Source organism: Electrona antarctica (genome assembly GCF_951216825.1).
Source record: "Electrona antarctica genome assembly, chromosome: 9".
In the NCBI taxonomy this organism is placed as follows: Eukaryota; Metazoa; Chordata; class Actinopteri; order Myctophiformes; family Myctophidae; genus Electrona; species Electrona antarctica.
Window position 1 is genome coordinate 12180947 of NC_136790.1, and position 21543 is coordinate 12202489.

Genomic DNA, 21543 nt, shown 5'->3' on the forward strand with positions numbered 1-21543 from the left:
TATCCAAACGCTTCCGGTCATACAGTCTGGAACATGGAAGCTTGTTTTGATGATTAAGGGAGATAGCGGATGTGAAGCCTCCTCCCCACTTCCATTTCATCTTTACAGTCGAGCACATTTATCCTAATATAAATTAAAATCATCATAGCATATCTCTGCTGTCGGGAAGAAACCACTTAACACCAAAATGTTCATTTTTCAGGAAATGAAAAATATACATTTTTCAGGAAATTAAGAAAACATTTTTTTTAAACGAAGCAATACTGCCTCATCAAAGTTGGTGTTGTGACTTTATATATTGTCAATTACTTACATGAGAGGGGGAGAGGTGGTGGAGTTGGCTGCTTTAGCAGTCAGTTTGAGGGTCCAATGGAGTTAAGAGGTTTTAGTTTAAAACTTTTCATTTGCTCAATAATTTTTTTAACCAACACACATACGTAAAGGGTATTCAATAGCATTGATTTATGATTCTTATGAAACAAAAACCCCAATAGTGGAGTTAGGTGGTTTATCCCCGACTGCTGCTTTGCATAAATGGAAATTAAAAAATGTAAAAGGAAAGATATTTTAAACGGAAATGACAACCATAATGAATGGGATGGTCAGGAGGAGTTAGTGGGTTATTCTAGATCAGCTCTCCTCCTCGTGACTGGCTTGATGAATGCATTTCAGTTATTCTCAACCTTTATTTTTCATTTCAAGGACCCCTATTTTGATTGGCTGTTTATCTTTGAGACACAAATTTACACTTGGAAATCCTCCGTATTATTCTAACTGACTGCATTATGGATCCCATTTGTACAGTCCTACAGTTACAGTCCTGTAACAACTCAAGGGCCTCCCGTTGAGAGCCACTGCTGCAGATAACATGTCTTCCAGTTACAGTCCTGTAACTCCTCAAGGGCCTCCCGTTGAGAGCCACTGCTGCAGATAACAGTCTTCCATGTCCTGTAACTCCTCAAGGGCCTCCCGTTGAGAGCCACTGCTGCAGTCCTGTAACTCCTCAAGGGCCTCCCGTTGAGAGCCACTGCTGCAGTCCTGTAACTCCTCAAGGGCCTCCCGTTGAGAGCCACTGCTGCAGTCCTGTAACTCCTCAAGGGCCTCCCGTTGAGAGCCACTGCTGCAGATAACAGTCTTCCAGTCCTGTAACTCCTCAAGGGCCTCCCGTTGAGAGCCACTGCTGCAGATAACAGTCTTCCATGTCCTTGTGCCATAATAGCAAAAACAAAAATGCCAATAGTTTCCGTCTCCTCTTTGGGTTTTACACAAAGTACAATAGTAGTTTTAAGTATATCAGTATTAACCCATTTAGGCCTGACATTGAAATTAAAAAAACGTTCGCTCTGAAAGAATATATATTCAAAGATTTGTGCCGCATTTTCATGATTTTTCAAAAAATAGCAGACCTACAAGCTCGTAGCGCGTGGATCTGCTATTTTTCAATAGCTAAACTGTAACATAATGCTTAGTTAAAACACCAAAAGGGGTTCCCGTCCATAATGGGTTTAAACTGCCTTTTCCCCACTTTTCCGTTTTGTTCATTAACAACTTCTCCTCTGTTCTAACCCACATCTTTCTCTCCACCTGCCTATCAAACCTATACCTTCTCACTGGCTTGGCTCCTCACCCGTTTCTCTGTTTCTTTGCTTCCCCCCACCTCTCTCTCTCTCTCTCCCTCTCTCTCTGGTGGTGCACGCAGCCTGTGGCATCACTGCAGCCCTCTCAGCCCGTCTCCTATTCAAGCCCCTCCTGTGCCCAGGTTCTCCTGCCCATCTCTCCTCCCCAGCAGTACACCATGGTACCGTTACCTCTCTGGAGACCGCTGTCTCTTAACCCATTTAGACCTGAGATCAGATTCTAAAAATGTCTATGGGCAGTGCAAATAGGTTGCTGGAAACTGTGATTTACTCACGTTAAAGACCACGCCTGACAAACTGCATTGACGTGTCAGCATAACCAACACGTCATGCAAGTCTGCTTGTTCACAGTGTCTGTTTAATTTCAAAACGCGTCTCGAGATGAACGGTGAAACAATCATACGGTACGGAGAAGCTCTGAAATACATGCAAACGTAGTTTTGACGTGCCTACTTTGACACCTCCAATGTGATTACAGCTGTTGTAAACAATGATTACATTGAGCGTCTGACACTGTGAGTGTGTCAGGGACATTGGAGTTAATTTCACACTTCACTCCCACATTAATAGCCTGTTTTGGACATGCCATAGATGACAATTCTCAAAAATATTCTAGGCCGTATGTGAGGATTTAACCCATTTAGGCCTGACGTCGAAATTAAACAAATGTTTAAACAAATGTTTAAACAAACTAATGTTTTTAATGTCTTCTACATCAGTTTTCTGAAAAACCGTATGTTTCTGTATCAGTGGTGCTCAATATTTCATGTCAAGGACCCCAAATATTATATGTAATTGACCGCCATCTGAAAATGTTATTCCAGGAACCTCTCGGAAGCAAAGCTTTCGCTCTGAAAGAATATATATTCAAAGATTTGCGCCACATTTTCACGATTTTTCAAAAATAGCAGACCTACATGAGTACCTTTACTTACACAAAGAACTTCACCAGGGTCAGTACCTTTACTTACACAACACTTTGCTCCTGTTGACAGTCGTGATATTGCTCTAGACCAGTGGGTTCCCAAACATTTTAGCCTGTGACCCAAAAGAGAAATTTGATGTCTCCCCGGGATCCAAACTAGTGAAAATAGCAGATCTACAAGCTCACAACACGTCGCTTTGTGCCACGCTGTGAGCTTGTAGATCTGCTATTTTCACCTACTACTTATGGAATTTCTTAGATTTTTCTTTTATTATCTTCGTCACTGGGAACTTTTTTTTTGCTTTGTTTGGGAAACGGAGCTCTAGACCATCATGTAGGTCTTGTGTTACATTCACATCGGTCAGGCAGACATGGCAGAGAACGTGTTGTTGGGCCTGTCCAGGCCATATATGGGCATATAATATGCCGACTTGCAGTGACGTCGTTCATGTCCGGTCCATATATGTTCTGGACTTTATGACATGTCAATGTTGGCCTTAATGTCGTTATTTAAAGGGCTTTTACAGACTGTTTTCAATTAGAATTTGTTTTCTTGTGCATCTTCTCTAGTTTATTAATTAGCTCATAGCACAGTGGAACCAAGTCCATCTTATCTAGTTTATTAATTAGCTCATAGCACAGTGGAACCGAGTCCAAATGTTGAAGTGGCTGTTTTTTGCTCTACTTGTCGGGTCCGCACTGGCCAGTGACGTGCTCGACTTCACAGATGATGACTTTGACAAGAAGATCGGAGCGAATGAGCTCACCCTGGTGAAGTTCTTTGCTCCCTGGTGTGGCCATTGTAAAAGACTGGCACCCGAGTATGAGGCAGCTGCCACCAGGCTGAAAGGCATCGTCTCATTGGCCAAAGTTGACTGCACAGCCAACAACAAGGTCTGCAGCAAGTATGGAATTGGCGGTTACCCGACTGTGAAGATCTTCCGGGATGGAGAGGACTCGGGTCGTTACGATGGCCCCAGGACCGCAGATGGCATTGTCAGCCACCTTACAAAGCTGGCTCTACCATCTTCGGTGGAACTCAAGACTGAAGCGGATTTTGAGAAGTACATTGCAGGCCCCGATCCCAGTGTTATTGGGTTCTTTGCCGACAGTGGAAGCGCCTCCCAGGCCGATTTCCTGACGGCAGCCAGTGCTTTGGGTCGGCCTTACCGTTTCGCCCACACCAACCTAGAGTCTCTTCTCCAGCAACACGCAGAGGGAGTCACCGTGTTTCGCCCGGCACAACTCCGCAGCAAGTTCGAGGACAGCACAGTGGTGTTCAGCACGAAGAAGAAGTTGACCAGCAACAAGATCAAGAAGTTCGTCAAGAACAACTACTTCGGCATGTGCCCCCTCATGACCGAGGGCAACGAGGAGCAGCTCAAAGGGGAAAAGGACATGCTGGTGGCCTACTATGATTTGGATTACGACAAGAGCCCCAAGGTCTCCCACTACTGGAGGAACAGGGTGATGAAGGTCGCCAAGCGTTTCCTGGACGAGGGGAGGGAGTTGAGATTTGCTGTGGCAAACAAGAACCTGTTCAGCCAAGACGTGTCAGAACTGGGCCTGGTCGGGAGCACAGGAGAGCTGCCCGTGATCGGCATCCTTACTGACAGTGGACTCAAGTACGTCATGACGGAGGAGTTCACTCGTGATGGGAAGGCCCTGGAGCAGTTCCTTCACGACTACTTTGACGGTAACTTGAAACGCGTCTGAGCCTTTACTGATCCTAGAGAACAACAATAGACCAGTCAAGGTGTGGTGTCTGCGAAATTTGACTGTAAACTATTACATTAACCCATTTTGACCTGAGATCAGATTCTGAAAATGTCTTCTACATCCTGACAGTTTTCTGAAAAAGCTATGTTTCTATGTCAGTCGTTCTTTGATTTTTCTAAAATAGCAGACCTACAAGCTCGTAGCGCGCCACTGAGCTTGTAGATCTGCTATTTTTCAATAGCTAAAGCATAACATAATGCTAACACCAAAAGGGGTTCCCGCCCAAAATGGGTTAACCAGAAGAGGAGATTTGTGTAAAGAAATAATCTGAACATTTTCAAGGTATTTATTTTTTTAATGTTCAGAAATAGCAGATGTACAAGCTTGTAGATCTATTTCTGAATAACCAACGCTCAAATGGGTTAAACCTTTTTTTTTTAACGATTTTAGTTTTAGGTTTTTTTTTCTGCCTTCATTGATGGTTCACGTCAAGACATGAATGGAACCTTTGACTAGGTATCATGCATCAGAGGCTATTACACGCCTTAACCAAATGGTTAAGGCTATCAGCGCCTCCACATTAAGGACCGCTACGCCCCCTGGTGTGACCACTGCAAGTCTGACTTCTGCCTTAACCAAGTGGTTAAGGCTATCAGCGCCTCCACATAAAAGACGGCTACGCCCCCTGGTGTGACCACTGCAAGTCTGACTTCTGGAGCCTAAATACAAAGAATTGGGAGAGAAGCTGGTCGGCAAGCCTAGCGCTGTCATTGCCAATATGAACACAGCATCCAACGATGAGCCTTCCCTGTAAGAAGTCAGAGTATTCCCCACAATCTACTACTCTACCTTTTGGACACAACCCAAATATATATATGAGGGAGGTCGCGAGGTCGCGCCTACCGAAGAGGTAGGCCACCAACCCCCTGATTGCTCAGGAGAAGCCAAAGAAGTTGGAGCTATAATATGGTGAACGTAGTGATGGCGTTCCTGAAGTGAAACAAATTATAGCAAAGAGGGACTATTTTTTTTTGTCCACACACACACACACACACACACACACACACACACACACACACACACATTTGTGAATTATTTTCTAAGGTAAATCAGGCAAAACTCACTGTTTTGCTGCCTTTTTGCTATAATTTTAATGTTTTTTTTGTTGTTGCTATTTTTACTAGAGCAGTTGGCCTACTTGAAACAATGCAAGTTGGAAATGGATGCCCCACCCTGCAAGTTGGAAATGAATGCCCCATCCTGCAAGTTGGAAATGGATGCCCCACCCTGCAAGTTGGAAATGGATGCCCCACCCTGCAAGTTGGAAATGGATGCCCCACCCTGCAAGTTGGAAATGGATGCCCCACCCTGCAAGTTGGAAATGGATGCCCCACCCTGCAAGTTGGAAATGGATGCCCCATCCTGCAAGTTGGAAATGGATGCCCCACCCTGCAAGTTGGAAATGCATGCCCCACCCTGCAAGTTGGAAATGGATGCCCCACCCTGCAAGTTGGAAATGGATGCCCCTCCCAGATATTATGTCTGTATCCCTTTTATGCCCATATATGGAGTTCTTTGTCAGGCATGGCCAAATATGGAGTCTATGCAGACGTCAGAATGATGTCAGAACAAGCCAGCTCCATATATGGACCCTGGGCAGGGACCCTGTCCCGAGCCTGGGAGGAGGCCTTTTTGGGGCGGTTCTGGACAACCGTGGGTACGACCGACTTAACACCGGGCGCTGCACCCCCTGTTGTGGTGTGTCGAATTTGAAGTCGTGGGGCGAACGGTTGTCGAGTTACATGGATTACAGACGTACACAGACACACACAGAGACTTTATAGCATTTATAGTTGCTTTATGTTATTGCTTCTCTTTTTTGTTTTCTTCTGCTCTGTAAAATACTTTGCTCTGCATTCATGTCTTGGAAGGTACTATATAAATAAAGTTTATATATACGGTCATTTTTGAGTGGTGTAAACCACTCCTACAACTGGCTTTGTTAGTTTACGTGTCTGTTCGTACCAAAAAATGAGCATGGTTGCTATGGTCACCCAGTTCACACGGGTGTGATTTCATTACGTCAGACCACAGTTGATCAGTCTATATAAGACCTTACACCACTCAGTTCACACGGGTGTGATTTCTATTTATTTTTTGAGTGGTGCAAACCACTCCAACAACTGGCTTTGTACCCGTGTACACGTGTTCGTACCAAAAAAACGAGCATGGTTCCTATGGTTAGTGTGTGGCGTCGCTGACATAGCTGATCAGACTATATAAGACGTTGCACCACTCAGTTCACACGGGTGTGATTTTTTATTTATACTTTTGTATTTTGTTGAGTGGTGTAAACCACTCCTACAACTGGCTTTGTTAGTTTACGTGTCTGTTCGTACCAAAAAATGAGCATGGTTGCTATGGTCACCCAGTTCACACGGGTGTGATTTCATTACGTCAGACCACAGTTGATCAGTCTATATAAGACCTTACACCACTCAGTTCACACGGGTGTGATTTCTATTTATTTTTTGAGTGGTGCAAACCACTCCAACAACTGGCTTTGTACCCGTGTACACGTGTTCGTACCAAAAAAACGAGCATGGTTCCTATGGTTAGTGTGTGGCGTCGCTGACATAGCTGATCAGACTATATAAGACGTTGCACCACTCAGTTCACACGGGTGTGATTTTTTATTTATACTTTTGTATTTTGTTGAGTGGTGTAAACCACTCCTACAACTGGCTTTGTTAGTTTACGTGTCTGTTCGTACCAAAAAATGAGCATGGTTGCTATGGTCACCCAGTTCACACGGGTGTGATTTCATTACGTCAGACATTACGTCAGACCACAGTCTATATAAGACCTTACACCACTCAGTTCACACGGGTGTGATTTTTATATATTTTTTGCAAAATTCTAGGGTTATATTGTCCAGATCGTTCAATGTTTTCTCCTTGTGTGAGGAAGCCAAGTTGCCTCCAACACATAACTACATTTCTGTTTGCCGCTGTCCACCGCTGCCTAGGGATGGGTATCGTTGGGGTTTTTTTAATCCGGTACCGATTCCGGTTCTGCTTATCGATTCCGGTTCTGCTTATCGATTCCGGTTCCTAACGGTTCCCTATTTCAGTTCCAAATGGTATAAAATAAATGTTTATTAAAAATATTAAAATAATAGGTCAAATGTTTATTTAACAACGTTTTATTCCTTTTTATTGCCGTAGTCAATTTAAGACATGTAGGCTAATGAGTAGAGTAACATATTATCCTTTATTCAACTGTACGTTGAGGATAAGAGTGAGAATAAGAGTGACAATAACACATTTCGACAATAACAAAAGAAAGCTCAGACTGAGGAGCACTGCAACACACACTCGCACACACACACCGTCTCACATGTGCACACACACGCACATGCACGCACGCACACACACAGGCACGCACGCGCACACACACACACACACACACACACACACACACACACAAACCTTTTATCATTAGGCCAATATTTGCTCTATATGATAGTATATGTGCATGTGTACATTCAAACTGTAGGATTGGTTATTGTCACGGACAGAAGTGATTCTTTCCTTTTCCAACTGCGTGCGTTGGGAGTGCAGTCAGAGCCATTAATTAGCAGCTCTGTACAGCTGTGAGACTCTGCCTTTCATGTACCGCTGTGCACGGCTGTTCGCTGATCAGTCAGCTGCGTGTTATTGTCTCACTGATTGAATGGCTGGAGCTCAAAGGTTATCCCAAAACGGGAGAGAGAGAGAGAGAGAGAGAGACGCTCGCTGCTACTCTACTCCTTACAACAGTGTTTCACCGAATTTTGAATAAATAAATAATTTACGCATGACTGCGCACGTCTGTAGGAACCGATAGTTGGAACCGAAATGTAATTATTGTAATGGGTACCCGGTACCCGTGCATGTTCGGTTCGGTACCTGCTTGGTCCCAAGGTTCAGGAGCCACCCCTACCGCTGCCTGATTCCATGTGAATGCGGCATTATACTTGAACCTACATATGAACCCTAGCAGAACACTTTGTACGTGACATGGTAATAATGACCGGGCGTGTCAGCGTCGCGTCTCCGTCACCGTCAGGGAATGTTACCTTTTTAATCAATGAAAGGTGGCTCCACTGCCTGCGTTGCGTGACATTAACGCGTGCATTAAAATTGAACCGGTGCGTTTTTTGACGCACGCGACGGAGACGCAACGCGTCCGGTGGAGCCCTGGCGTAACACTCTAACCCCCACATTATTTTATTACTGATCTTTTTGTGGAACATTATGCTTGATTTTATATATTGTCTTTTACAACTAGTAAAGCTGATTTGCTAATGATTTCTAGAAATGTCCGATGAAATGTCATCGTGCCAGACAATTAGACTAGATTGTACTGAATAAAGATCACACTCGTGTGAAGTGAGCGGCGCCATTTGTCATGATTATGTCGCTTTGTGTGTGCCCCCCGACCCCCGTGGCCTAAAGAGTTTATAGGGAATAAAACGCTCCATAAAAGGTCCATAGGCTTGGCTGCCACATGTCGTCGCGTTCATTTGGCAGCCTCTGTGGCACCCACGGTACATTTATTACACCCACAGTACATTTATTACACCCACAGTACATTTATTACACCCACAGTACATTTATTTTGCCATTGATTTGGCCTAAAAAGTTAAAAGTCCATAGACTTGGCTGCCACATGACGTCCCTGAAGGCACACACAAAGCCACGCGTTGGAGCGGCTAGCACCGCTCAAACACACACAAAGCCACGCGTTGGAGCGGCTAGCACCGCTCAAACAATGATGGCATGACGTTGGAGTGGCTAGCACCGCTCAAACAATGATGGCATGACTTCCATATTAGTCAATTAGTAAAAAAGTGTATATGTTAGGCACCTGTCATATTTCATAGTATTCTAAGTCTATAATCCTGACCCACCAGCACTAACATTATTTCTGTTCTCTTCCAGGGAGACGAGCTGGCGCCCCAGTTCAACCATATGACGCTGAGTCGGCAGGGCTCCAGCGAGAACCCTGAGCCTCCCCCCATGTACCAGCCCCCTCCCACCGTGCTGTCCCAGCACCCCCCTCCACAGACCAGTTACATTATGGCCACTACGGGTCCGCCTATGGCCCCTCCGTCTGGCTACCAGCCAAACACTGGCCACCCCCATCCACCACCCCCTCCGCCGCCTCCGTCCCAGCCCGTCATGCAGGCCCAACCACCTCCACAGGGTTACATGCAGCCCCCTCCACCACAACAGGTATGATGGCTTCCTTCACAGCTTAGAAGATATCGTAGATACATCAAGTACTATTCACTAATAATTGTATGAAACCAGAATTAGGCACTCTCCTTTTTGGATGACGTTTGATTGCTGCCTCCATTACCTCAATCATACGGCAACTACGCCTGTACATGGGAAACAGTCAACGTAGCTGGAAAATATTAGCGACCAAAGCTTTCTTCTGTACATAGCTAACCAGTGCGCAGATTGAGTGAAAAGGTGTGAACTGTCAACGATGTGATTCCTGTGACATAGAGGGGTTTGGAGAGTGTCCTCTTTCCACTGAGCAGAATGCTACTCGTTGCCTTCTCACTTGTGCACTCAGTCAACCAACCAGTCAACATGTCACACTCTTTTGCTCTCTCCTTGCTGACCTATTGCAGCTTTGAATCCATAAAGCATTCATTAACATTCACTAGAGGAGAGGGAACACAATGGACCACTTACAGTAGGAGCGTGTAACTACTGTTCAGAGAAATGTAGAGATGGAAACTAGGAGCGTGTAACTACTGTTCAGAGAAATGTTCAGAGATGGAAACTTGTGAACCACACCGGTGTGGAGTTTGTCATTGTAGATTTATAGGGTAAAGGGTGTGTTTACAATTTCCCATGGTCATTAAAAGGTTGCTGAACATACCAGGATAATTGAGTTGCTGTTGGCTAAACATCATTGCTTGGATGTTTGAGAAGTATCTGTTCTCCAGGGAATATTTTCAGGCTAGACTTTTCAAATTAGTCCATGCTTTAAAATCTATTAAAGTGCAGTGATGACTTACCTTTGACAAACTATTAAATTGGTAAACTACAATATTTGGAAAATGGTCAGCTGCAATATAATGTATACTGTAATGTAATGTATACTGTAATGTAATGTATACTGTAATGTAATGTATACTGTAATGTAATGTATACTGTAATGTAATGTATACTGTAATGTAATGTATACTGTAATGTATACTGTAATGTAATGTATACTGTGAGTCGTCGTAAATGCGTTAAACATGCCAGACTGCCCGATGTTGTCTTTTAGCCACTGGTCCTCTATCTATAGCATGTAATTAATGCCAGCATAACCTGGGACAGTGACGTAGACTCCGTGGGGGCGGCGGGGCTCGAGCCCCCATGATGAATTAGACCTGAATATACAGTATATTCGCCTAGTCGGTTCGTTTGTACCGCGCCAGGTCGCGCCCGTTCGCGCAATTCTCGTCTTTGCATTGACTTTGTATGTAATCGCGCAGCTCTAACCATCCAAGTCTGAACGCACGTTAACACCTTTTGTCCGGCATTCAAATGCTAATCTTGTTTAACCTGCCAGGTAGGGTACAGTACTGTACTCTGCTTAGGCTACTTGTTCACAATGAAAAGGAGTAGCCTACCAGATGACTCAGTGCTGCAATCATGGCATTTAAACAAACATGCTCTTATAATCTACAAACACTGTGACACGTTTAAAGATTGTTACAAATAAGTGTTTAGAACCTAAACGCTTGGGTTTAGGGTGGAATGAAAAAAACAACAACTTTTTTTCCCCCGTTGCGGCGGGCGCCCCCATGACGCCCCCCCAGTCTGTTTCTACTGCAGCACCATTAAAACACATTTTGTGCCCAAAACGTCTGTGGACGTCCTGGGTATTACCGCACGTGCATAGCCCAAGACGTCTGTGGACGTCTTTCAAAACAAAACAAAAATATATATATATATTTTTCTTTTTTTATTTATTTGTTATTAAAAAAAAATCATTTTTTTTTTTTAACACGTGGTGCCAAAGTTTGTGTTTTCGCCATTGAGAATGCATTTGGCGTTTAAATTAAATAACTCCGAAACTATAAAACATTTCAAAGTAAAAAGTTCCAGCATGTGTCTCCACAGTCAGCTGAATTATAAAAAATGTGAATGGATTTTCTAGGTGAAAGTGATTTTGGGCAGTTTTGCGTGGGCTCTCAATGTGTTAATAGAGAGCAATCAAAGTAGATTGTACCGTTTACATTTTATTTTGTAGCAGCAGCAAGGCTGGTATTGCAGTCGCTGTACCGCATTGTTCTGCAATCTTCGTTCCTACTCTTACCTATGGTCATTACATGTGGGTCATGACCGAAAGAATAAGGTACAATTTTCTCAGACGGGTGGCTGTCATCTCCCTTAGAGACAGGGTGAGAAGTTCAGTCGCAAACTCGGAGTAGAGCCACTGTTCCTTCGCTTTGAAAGCAGCCAGCTCAGGCGCGTAACTACCGTGACGCAGACACCGCGACTGCGTGGGGGCCCAGAGGCAAGGGGGGCACACGGCCGCCCACCCGCGCCGTCTGTAAAATTAAATTATAATACAGAGATGCAATGACAGTTGAGTTGAACAAAGTTTGGCGGAGCCTGCATGGTGGTGGCTGCTGCTATAGCACACACAGCCCCACACCATACCATAATATGCATAGGCAACATGTGCCCCGCCTCTCCCAACAGCTCTCCTGTCTAGAGTGTAGCGTCGGTCCCAGGCTGTAGGCTAATAACGTGAAGGAAGTCAGTAGTGTCTGTGGCGCACCGTGAGTGTGCATGCAGTGGGCTTTCCCAGTCTCGAGTCCCGAAAGCCAGCCAGGTACGTGCCCAAATCACAACTACAATAATTGTACAGTGCCCCGCTGTTTATAAACCAACACGCAGTTTGGCTGCTGCTGCTGCTGCTCTGTTCACAATTGCGACAGGTACCGTACAGTGCCCCGTTGCGCTGTTTATAAGCCAAAACAGTCTGGGATATTTCGATCGCGGGGGGGGAAGGGGGGGGGGGGTGCTGTCGGGGGCACTCGCTGATCAGCCTGCGTCAGGGCCCAGTGACATCTAGTTACGCCCCTGAGCCAGCTTATAGTAGGTGGTTTGGGCATCTAGTATGGATGCCTCCCACTGGTAGGTGACTCGCCTCGGCATCTCCTAGGAGGAAGTTGCTAATGTTGTTCTGGAACTGTTGCCCCTGTGACCCGACTCTGGATAAGCAGTTGAAGATGGATGTTTTATTTGTTTATTTTATTTTTTTAACTTTTTTCTATACTTAGACGTCTTTGGTTTCCAGATAATTACAACATGCAGTGGTGACAGACAGCTCGCAAATCTAGACCGTTCAAACTGTATGTGGCGTGTTTCTGTCCGGTGTTTTATGCCTCCTCCAGTTTGGATGTTCTTTTTATTGTTTTTTACCTCCTTTGCAACGTATCTACCCATGCTCTGTACTTTTCGTCCCTCTCCATGCCTCTCGCTCTATCCTCTTGTCCTCTGATGTTCATACGGTATTGACTGGGAAGGGAAAGCATACAGTACATATGGTGGTGGTGTTTTGGTGTGTGGGTGGACGACAGTGGAACAGAAGAGCAACTATTGACGCTGCTGCACCCCGGTGGACACCGGGGTGCTTGCGATCCCTGTCATGTATGCAGATAAAGGCAGAGGCAGCAACTATCGATCCTCCTAACTTTCACCTGCTCTCCCTCTCTGTCCTTTTGATGTGCCTGTAGGGATCTATAGCGAGTAGCTGCATTTAGCCCAATTATATGGGGCAATTAGAGTACTTGCACCGGAAGCAGACAACTAACAAACCATTTTGTATCTTTTGTATGTTTTGTTTTTAGTTTTTTTCCCTCCCCAATTTAGTCATCATGCCAATTGATTCCTCCCCACACATTTCCATGTTGTCACTGCTGTTGTATCCTACCGACTCACGAGGAGCACCCACCGGGAGGACATAGAGCCTCAAACACTCGCCCCAGCCTGTAGTTGTAGGAATATGTGCAGTTTTGTTATTTTCTGATGTTTGAAGCTACACTTTTTAAAGTCCAGCTTCATGGCACTAAGGAAATGCGAGAAACACTTATCTACATAGACATGCATCGAAACCTGAAGCTAGTCCTTAGTGTTGACGCTGTACATGTGAATTGGGGCACAATGAATTCCAAAATCAGCCACTAAAAAGTCGTGTTGGCTGATCATTTTCCTATTGATAATTGATTAATTTTCCCTTCTGTTCCCGCCCTTTCGTTCGTCACCCCACGCCTCATGACATCACACCTCCATATATGCTCACACCTCGTGACATGTCACGCCACCATATATGAAGATCACGACACTGACCTCATCTAACCCTGGATAACCATACATGGAGAAGACTGGATCATCACCTAGATCTGCATATATGGAGCCAGTCCAGCAACTCTATATATATATATAACTCAAACAGATCTCAATCAGATCAGACCTCAATCAGATCTCCATATATGGAGCTGACCTGTTCTGACATTCCATATGTTGATCTGACCTCATCAAACCCTGTACACTCAAGACACGCTCCATATATGGCCAATACAGAATTCATTCCATAGGTTGATCTGACCCCCCCATGCCAAAGCGCCAGTGCTCGCCCAGCAGTCTGCCGTCACCCAGGTGGATGCGTGCACACGACCTCCCCCTGCACGCGACCTCCCCCTGCTTTTCGCCCTCAGGGCGCCTTACTGGTATTGGTGTGGTTGCTCTAACAGGGCGACCAGACTATAGTAATTGCCCGGGCTGTATTTGACGTGTGACGTACCATGTGGGTCAATACATCGTCATCATCATCATACTGTACTTAGCAAGCTATACTCGAGCCCACACCAGAATTGTGCCTTTCGAGTGTGTCTTATTGCACGTTTTTGTCTCACGAATACCACATGCTGTTGTAACTGTTCTCTCTTTCTTCCCTCACCCAGATCCAGGTGTCGTTCTATGCCCCTGGTCAGTATCCCAGCTCGGGCCAGCAGTACCGCGTTTCCCAGCCCATGCCCCACCAGGTGTCTTATCCCACCCAGCGCGCACAGCCCATGCCTCAACCTGCACAGCAGTCAGGTTTGTATATATGTATTTGTCAACTAATCTATGTTTAGCAGTACCAAATTAAATCTAGCTGGCACATTTCATTGGGGGGGGGGGGGGGGGGTGATAGAGATAGAAATAGATAGAAATACTTAACCCATTTTGGGCGGGAACGCGCGCTACGAGCCTGTAGGTCTGCTATTTTTGAAAAATCGTGAAAATATTTATTTCAGAAAACTGGAGGATTTAGATTTTTTTTTAATTTTGAGGTCAGGCCTGAATGGGTTAAATACCCAAAGTGAATAATGAGGAGTCCACAAGAAATAAAGGATTTTCCAGTCAGCGAGCTGTCACAAAATGGACACGGTCACAAAATGTGTCACAAAATGGACACGTTAATGGACACGTTAATATAATAGTACATTGTTATCATGATTTACCGTTCTGGTGGGGGAGAGAGAGGCTAGAAAGGCTACACAGTGGTACCTTAGAGTATATAAGTGGTGCCTGGACCGCTGAGCCACGGCCCAGGCCGAGAAACCCATTTCTATCATGAGATAGAAAGGCTACACAGTGGTACCTTAGAGTATATAAGTGGTGCCTGGACCGCTGAGCCACGGCCCAGGCCATGAGATAGAAAGGCTACACAGTGGTACCTTAGAGTATATATGAATAGAGACGGCACCGGATTTCTCCTCTCATCCACTTGCATTAAGTTGCTCAAAAGCGCATGAGCCACGGCCCAGGCCGAGAAACCCATTTCTATCATGTAGGGAGACTGTGTGTCTGCTTCGATACAGCACAAAGCCAAACGTAGGAGAAACAACATGTTGTTCACAGAGAGAACAGATAAACTGAAGGTTCTGGGGAAAACGGGAAAAACAATTCTCTCTATCGGCATCATTGGTCATCATCATTCACAAACCGGGATCAACGTGACAGATGACATCATTCACAAACCGGGATCAACGTGACAGATGACATCATTCACAAACCGGGATCAACGTGACAGATGACATCATTCACAAACAATCAATGTACCGAAATACCCAGTCTTTGGTATGACCTGGCCGGGGATCGAACCCCAACCTCTCTGCAAATACTTGCTTCCCAGCCATGTACAAGTAGTGCTAAAGAGGCTGAGCTTCGGCGGGTACTGTGACGTGTTAAACTCTCCAAACAAAACCACTTCTTCCGATGATGGTTATTAGCTCAAAACATGAGGTCCAAAAAAGTTTTTACTGAAACATCTGAAAGGCAAAATAAGCATAAATGAAGCTTAACTGAAACAGAAAGCAAATAAAAAGACTATTGTGTCTCATTCACCCTCGACTGACACAAATCAACAGATAATATTAAGGAGACGTCACAACAGGAGCTAATTGACAAATATGAAAGGGTGAGCATCCAAAAATAAAAAACGGAAAACAGGCAAATATCTATAAAGAGGTGTTGCTAAAAAATACTACCGGTACTAAAATGAATGTTACACAGCATGACTTTAAAGTACAGTGTTGTGTATTTAACATTCATATTTCCATGAACCTCATCAAAATGTATTTGTCTGGAATTCCACTGTGAACTGATTTTAATCAATTAATTTTAATAAATCTTTACCAAGGCATAAGAAAAGAATCCTCTAGGTCATTCTGTATGTTTGATTAGTTCTACCAGGTGAAAGGTAGATTTTAAATAACCTTGAACCAGCGTTGTTCTGACAAGTCGAGCACAGTGCACTCTTACCCAAATTCATTGCATTGGCAGGCAGAGAGAGTTGACTAGGTGAATGGACGCTGGCTCGCAAGCAAGGCCTGCTAAGGCCATTTTGACCTGAGATCAGATTCTAAAAATGTCTTCTTCATCCTGACAGTTTTCTGAAAAAGCTATGTTTCTATGTCCGTGGTTCTTCGATTTAAAAAAAATAGCAGACCTACAAGTTCATAGCGCGCCACTCGGTGGCGCGCTATGAGCTTGTAGATCCGCTATTTTTCAATGGCTAAAGCATAACACCAAAAGGGGTTCCCGCCCAAAATGGGTCAACAAGACCTTCCAACCAGGCGGTGTTCTCAAACACAAACTTGCTGTTTGTTTATTTTGGCAGGACGTGAACTACTGTACACACAAGACCCTTTTTTATGGGAGCATTTAAATGTGTCATCCACATCATTGCCTGGAATTGCTGCAGATTAAGCATGTTGGGAGTCGGTACTGCCCAGACTTGTCTATACTGTTCTATGAAAACAGCCATGGTATCCTTTAACCACTTTACAATTTACAATTTAGGCATTTAGCAGACGCTCTTAATCCAGAGCGATTTACATTAAGCAAGAACAAAAAAGCATGGGAATACATCACATAAAAAGCATTTATCATGAAACATGCGTACCGTAAGCTAAGAACGTAACAGTGGAATAACTTTCAACCTGGTGTCCCTATTGTCATGTCATCATAGACAGACATTTTCATAAACTGTCAAGATTCTCAAATTGCTCAAACTGTGAAAATGGCTCATTTACAACACATCCGATTGTAGATTGGCTATTTTTTTTACTTCTGTAGCTAGTTGTCTACAATTAAGCTTCTGCAGTAGTAAATCTGTAATATATTTCCTAGACGTGCGCTTATTTGTCTTTTTTCTGCTCAAAATGAGACAATCTGGGATGTTTAGGACCTTATAAAACCTGAAAACAAGCTAAGCTAATGATGATGCTACCGCTGGGCGATGCTGCTCCTCCTCGCAACAACAACAGCAGCAGCTATGGGGGGGGGGGGGGGGGGGGGGGGGGGGGGTATACGTCCTGGTTAGTCAGGGGGCCCTTCTTTGATTTTTCACACATTTTCTGGCGCTGGTGCCATGATTTCCCCTAGAGGGCTGGGATGGATTGTGTTAAGATGTGCAAAATACAGCTCTCTAATTCTAAAGTCATATCTGATCCTACTGAGGGGGAATGTTAACGTTCATACATACTGCCCCTCCGTTTAAAGGAGAATTCCATGCTAGAAAGCTTTCTTACCTTTTGTAGTTGTTACGTCCCCATCAAAGAGGTCCAGGTGTTTTTTTGTGCAAAAACTCCTTATTGGCTATTTCCCCTACCATAAGCCCTCAATGAATTGAATGGGAATTGAATGGGGCTATGGGGTGTTGTGCTAATTCGCTTATTTCCATCGACATAAGTAGTAAAGTGTGCTGCTTGGGATATTATTTACATTATGAAGAGAGGATATACAAAAAAATAATAATTTTGAGCGATGGAAATGACTAATGGAAATGGAAATGACGATGGAAATGACTAACCAGGTATACGTCCTGGTTAGTCAGGGGGCCCTTCTTTGATTTTTCACACATTTTCTGGCGCTGGTGCCATGATTTCCCCTAGAGGGCTGGGATGGATTGTGTTAAGATGTGCAAAATACAGCTCTCTAATTCTAAAGTCATATCTGATCCTACTGAGGGGGAATGTTAACGTTCATACATACTGCCCCTCCGTTTAAAGGAGAATTCCATGCTAGAAAGCTTTCTTACCTTTTGTAGTTGTTACGTCCCCATCAAAGAGGTCCAGGTGTTTTTTTGTGCAAAAACTCCTTATTGGCTATTTCCCCTACCATAAGCCCTCAATGAATTGAATGGGAATTGAATGGGGCTATGGGGTGTTGTGCTAATTCGCTTATTTCCATCGACATAAGTAGTAAAGTGTGCTGCTTGGGATATTATTTACATTATGAAGAGAGGATATACAAAAAAATAATAATTTTGAGCGATGGAAATGACACCCCATAGCACCATTCAATTCCCATTCAATGCAATTCATTGAGGACTTATGGTAGGGGAAATAGCCAATAAGGAGTCTTTGCACAAAAAAACACCTGGACCTCTTTGGTGGGGACGTAACAACTACAAATAAAGGTAAGAAAGCCTTCTAGCATGGAATTCTCCTTTAAAGTCTGGAAAACGTCCGTAATTCCAGTGCATGTCTGAAAGTGACTTAACTCTCTGTGTTGGATTCCCTCCAGGTCTGCAGACTATCATGCCCAGCCAGCAGCCCAGCTACCAGGGCATGATGACCCCCATCATGCAACCCCAGCAGCAACCACAGAACCCTGGTCTGCTCAACTCCCAGAGAGCAGGCATGGGAGGCCAGATGCAGAACGAATGCAGAATGATGGTCCAATACCCACAGATGCCCTCGTATCAGGTACAGCACTGGTTTCTTAAGTGGGGTCTGGGGACCCCAGCGGTCCTTGAGAGGGTTCCAGGAGGGTCCCCAGAATTATTTTCTACCATCTCACAACCAGTGTTCTCATCGGGCCTGAAAATTAAGGCCCGGCCCTACCCTACCCTAACTGCGTCGGCCCTAACAATTACCATAATGTTGGGCCCGAAAACCCGAAAAAGCCAGAGTGGGGGGAAAAAAGGAAAAAGAAAAATGCCACTATATGGTGGCGCCTGGCGTCGTGGTTAGTGTTATTGAGACGAGTGTGTCAGAGAACTGACTAATAGTTGCTGAAATGTCCAATACTGTCCCCGTTAACAAAGTGCAACTTTTTCACCGTTCACTGTTGTGCAACAGTCCCGAACAGAGCTATACAATATTATTATTATTATTACTATTAACTTGGCTATAATCTACTAGATTACTGTATCGTTTACATTAATCATTGCCTCTCAAACCCACATGCCACGCGTAATGTGCGTTGCCTAACCAAAAGAACAGACATACAAACAATCAACATGCTGCTCGATGGCATGTCGACAGCTTGCAGATCTGTTCTTTTGGGCACACAACAAGGCGCGCGCGAGCCGTCCTACGATGGGGAAACTGAATAGCTGTATAGCGCTACGATTTGGAATTAACCAAATAGCTGTAGCCTACAGTGGACTGTAACATTGCTTGTTCATCATGTAACTATATTACGTGTATGCAGTGAACATTAACATTATTATAATAAAATTATAAAAAAAATAAAAAAATTAAATAAAATAAAAAAAATCACGGAAAATCACAGAGCCCGAGGCTCGGCCCGGCTCGACTAATTATCGTGCATTTTGGGCCCTACCCTACCCGAAAATGTCGGGTCGGGTTCGGGCAGAGATTGAGAACTCTACTCACAACCCGTTGTGAGCTTGTTGATACCAATAAGGCTCTAAGGATGACTATTGATCTATCCGTTCACTGCTAAACAACACATCAACTAAAAATACCACACCGTCTCTTTATGCCTGATGTAAAAGCACCCGCACGGTCAGGTGAGGCGAAACACCATACAGAACATAATGTGGAGTTACAATTGATGAACTGTATATTTATATGTCTCTGTGGTCTGATTTACATTTTTTTTTTTTTTTGAGCAATGTTTACAGCCTTGGTTTTCAGACATTTATAGATTCCTTGTCAACCAATGGCCCTCCTTAGAACCTACCAGTAGATAATTCTGTGTAAGTTTGTCCTTTAAATCGGTAAACACTATCTATCTCTATCACAAACGCTCCTATCCTCCTGGTGGAGACCTGTGTCCTGAGCCGCACTTCTTCTAGTTTGATCTGTGACGACTGTTTACTGTAACACATTGAGAAAAAGACACCAGAAGTGTCTTTTCGCTGTCCGTTTGATGGTGGTAAAGCAGCTGTATACGTGGGGTGTTGTGTCCAGGTGCCAGTGGGTAACGAGTCCCAGCAGGTGGTGCAGCAGCAGTACCAGCAGCAGGTGATGGTACCAGTCAGCCAGTCTGTCCAGGGGCCCATGCCTGTATACTACAGTGTCATCACCCCCACACAACAGAACAGCACAAGGTATTGACTTATTTATAAGTTTGTTTGTTTGTTTGTTTGGGAGGGGCAGCACATATTGATGAGCACCACATACACTGCAATGTAAATAGGCCAGATTTACCACGGTATCACATCCATACCGTCGCTGTCCACTGTGTCCAGTGGAAACCTTGTGCATAGGTCCAAAACCGTTATTGTTATATTGGGTGACTGTGGCTCAGGAGGTAGAGCAGGTCGTCCAATGATCCATGGGTCGGCGGTTCGAATCCCGGCTCCTCCTGTCTACATGTCGAAGTGTCCTTGGGCAAGACATTGAACCCCAAATTGGTTGTATGACCGTGTCGCTCAACAAACATGACTTATTTTATATTGATGAATCAAATATTGATATTCGTGGGTCTGACCTGACCTGAGGCTTCCCGCCTTTCCTGTTTTTTCCCTCACTGTCACTACAATTACGATGTATTACTTGCGCAAGCAGAGCACGCAAGTATTGTGGTCGTGCTGGCTTTTTTATGCGTATGCTCTGAGGTATATACAGTATACTAGTAGATGTTGATGGTGACGTAATTAAGATACGTTTCAATGTCGGGTTATAACTGGCTGTCGATGGTGACGTAATTAGGAGGATATGTTTCACTGTCGGGTGAATTAAAGGTAATGTCTGTATGTATACATGTATGTAATCTGAAACCTATCTTTATTACGTCACCATCAAAAGCCAGTTATAACCCGGCATTGATACATATCTTAATTACGTCACCCTCAACATCAGTATATATACCTCCGAGCATACGCATAAAAAAGCCATCCGACCACAGTATAGTACTTTCAACTTACATACATGTATACATACAGTACATACTGTACATTACCTGTTACCCAACCAATATTGAAACATATCGTAATTACGTCACCATTGACAGCCAGTTGTAACCCGACTTTAGTATTTCATTTCATTGTTTTACAGAGAGGCTGAGATTTGAAAGTTCGTAGCGGTCGACAGTACTTGCGCGCTCCGCTTGTGCACTAGTAGGCCAGCACTCGACAGAGTGCAGTTCTAGTTTATTATGCCTTTATTATAGACAGGAAAGTAGGCTGACAGGAACAGGGGAGCTACACGCAGCAAAGGCCGTCGGGATCGGGACTCGAACCTGCGGCGCTTTGTCAGGCTACATTGTAGCCTATCTGCCAGGACCGATGCGCCAGCGGTCCGGTCAATAATCTTATTTTTTGCAACAATGTATATATTTGCCTCAAGGCTCATTTTGGAATGCGTCTGCATCTTATAATGATTATAAGAAGAATATTATAAATGATTATAATATAATCTACAGTACCACAATGTTATGAAAAGCAGCGATG

The 21543-nt window shown here is 44.3% G+C and overlaps 2 protein-coding genes across 9 annotated transcripts in view; both read left to right on the top strand.

The window, feature by feature from the left end:
- The window catches only part of r3hdm2 (R3H domain containing 2), a 314823-nt gene that overhangs the window by 284887 nt on the left and 8393 nt on the right, over nt 1-21543 (top strand). For 6 of the 8 annotated variants that reach the window (XM_079510345.1, XM_079510346.1, XM_079510348.1 and 3 more), the window contains 5 exons: nt 1700-1798; nt 9267-9560; nt 14309-14444; nt 18423-18604; nt 20060-20199. In XM_079510345.1, the coding sequence (XP_079366471.1) occupies nt 1700-1798; nt 9267-9560; nt 14309-14444; nt 18423-18604; nt 20060-20199 (851 nt within the window). The remainder of the gene's footprint in view (nt 1-1699; nt 1799-9266; nt 9561-14308; nt 14445-18422; nt 18605-20059; nt 20200-21543) is intronic. The other 2 variants (XM_079510351.1, XM_079510352.1) reach the window with 1 other exon arrangement.
- On the top strand, nt 3220-4278 carry LOC306929217 (protein disulfide-isomerase A3-like; the record flags this gene model as incomplete). The annotated part of the gene is made up of 1 exon (XM_079509658.1): nt 3220-4278. One exon carries the CDS (start codon nt 3220-3222, stop codon nt 4276-4278), a length of 1059 nt encoding a protein of 352 aa, XP_079365784.1.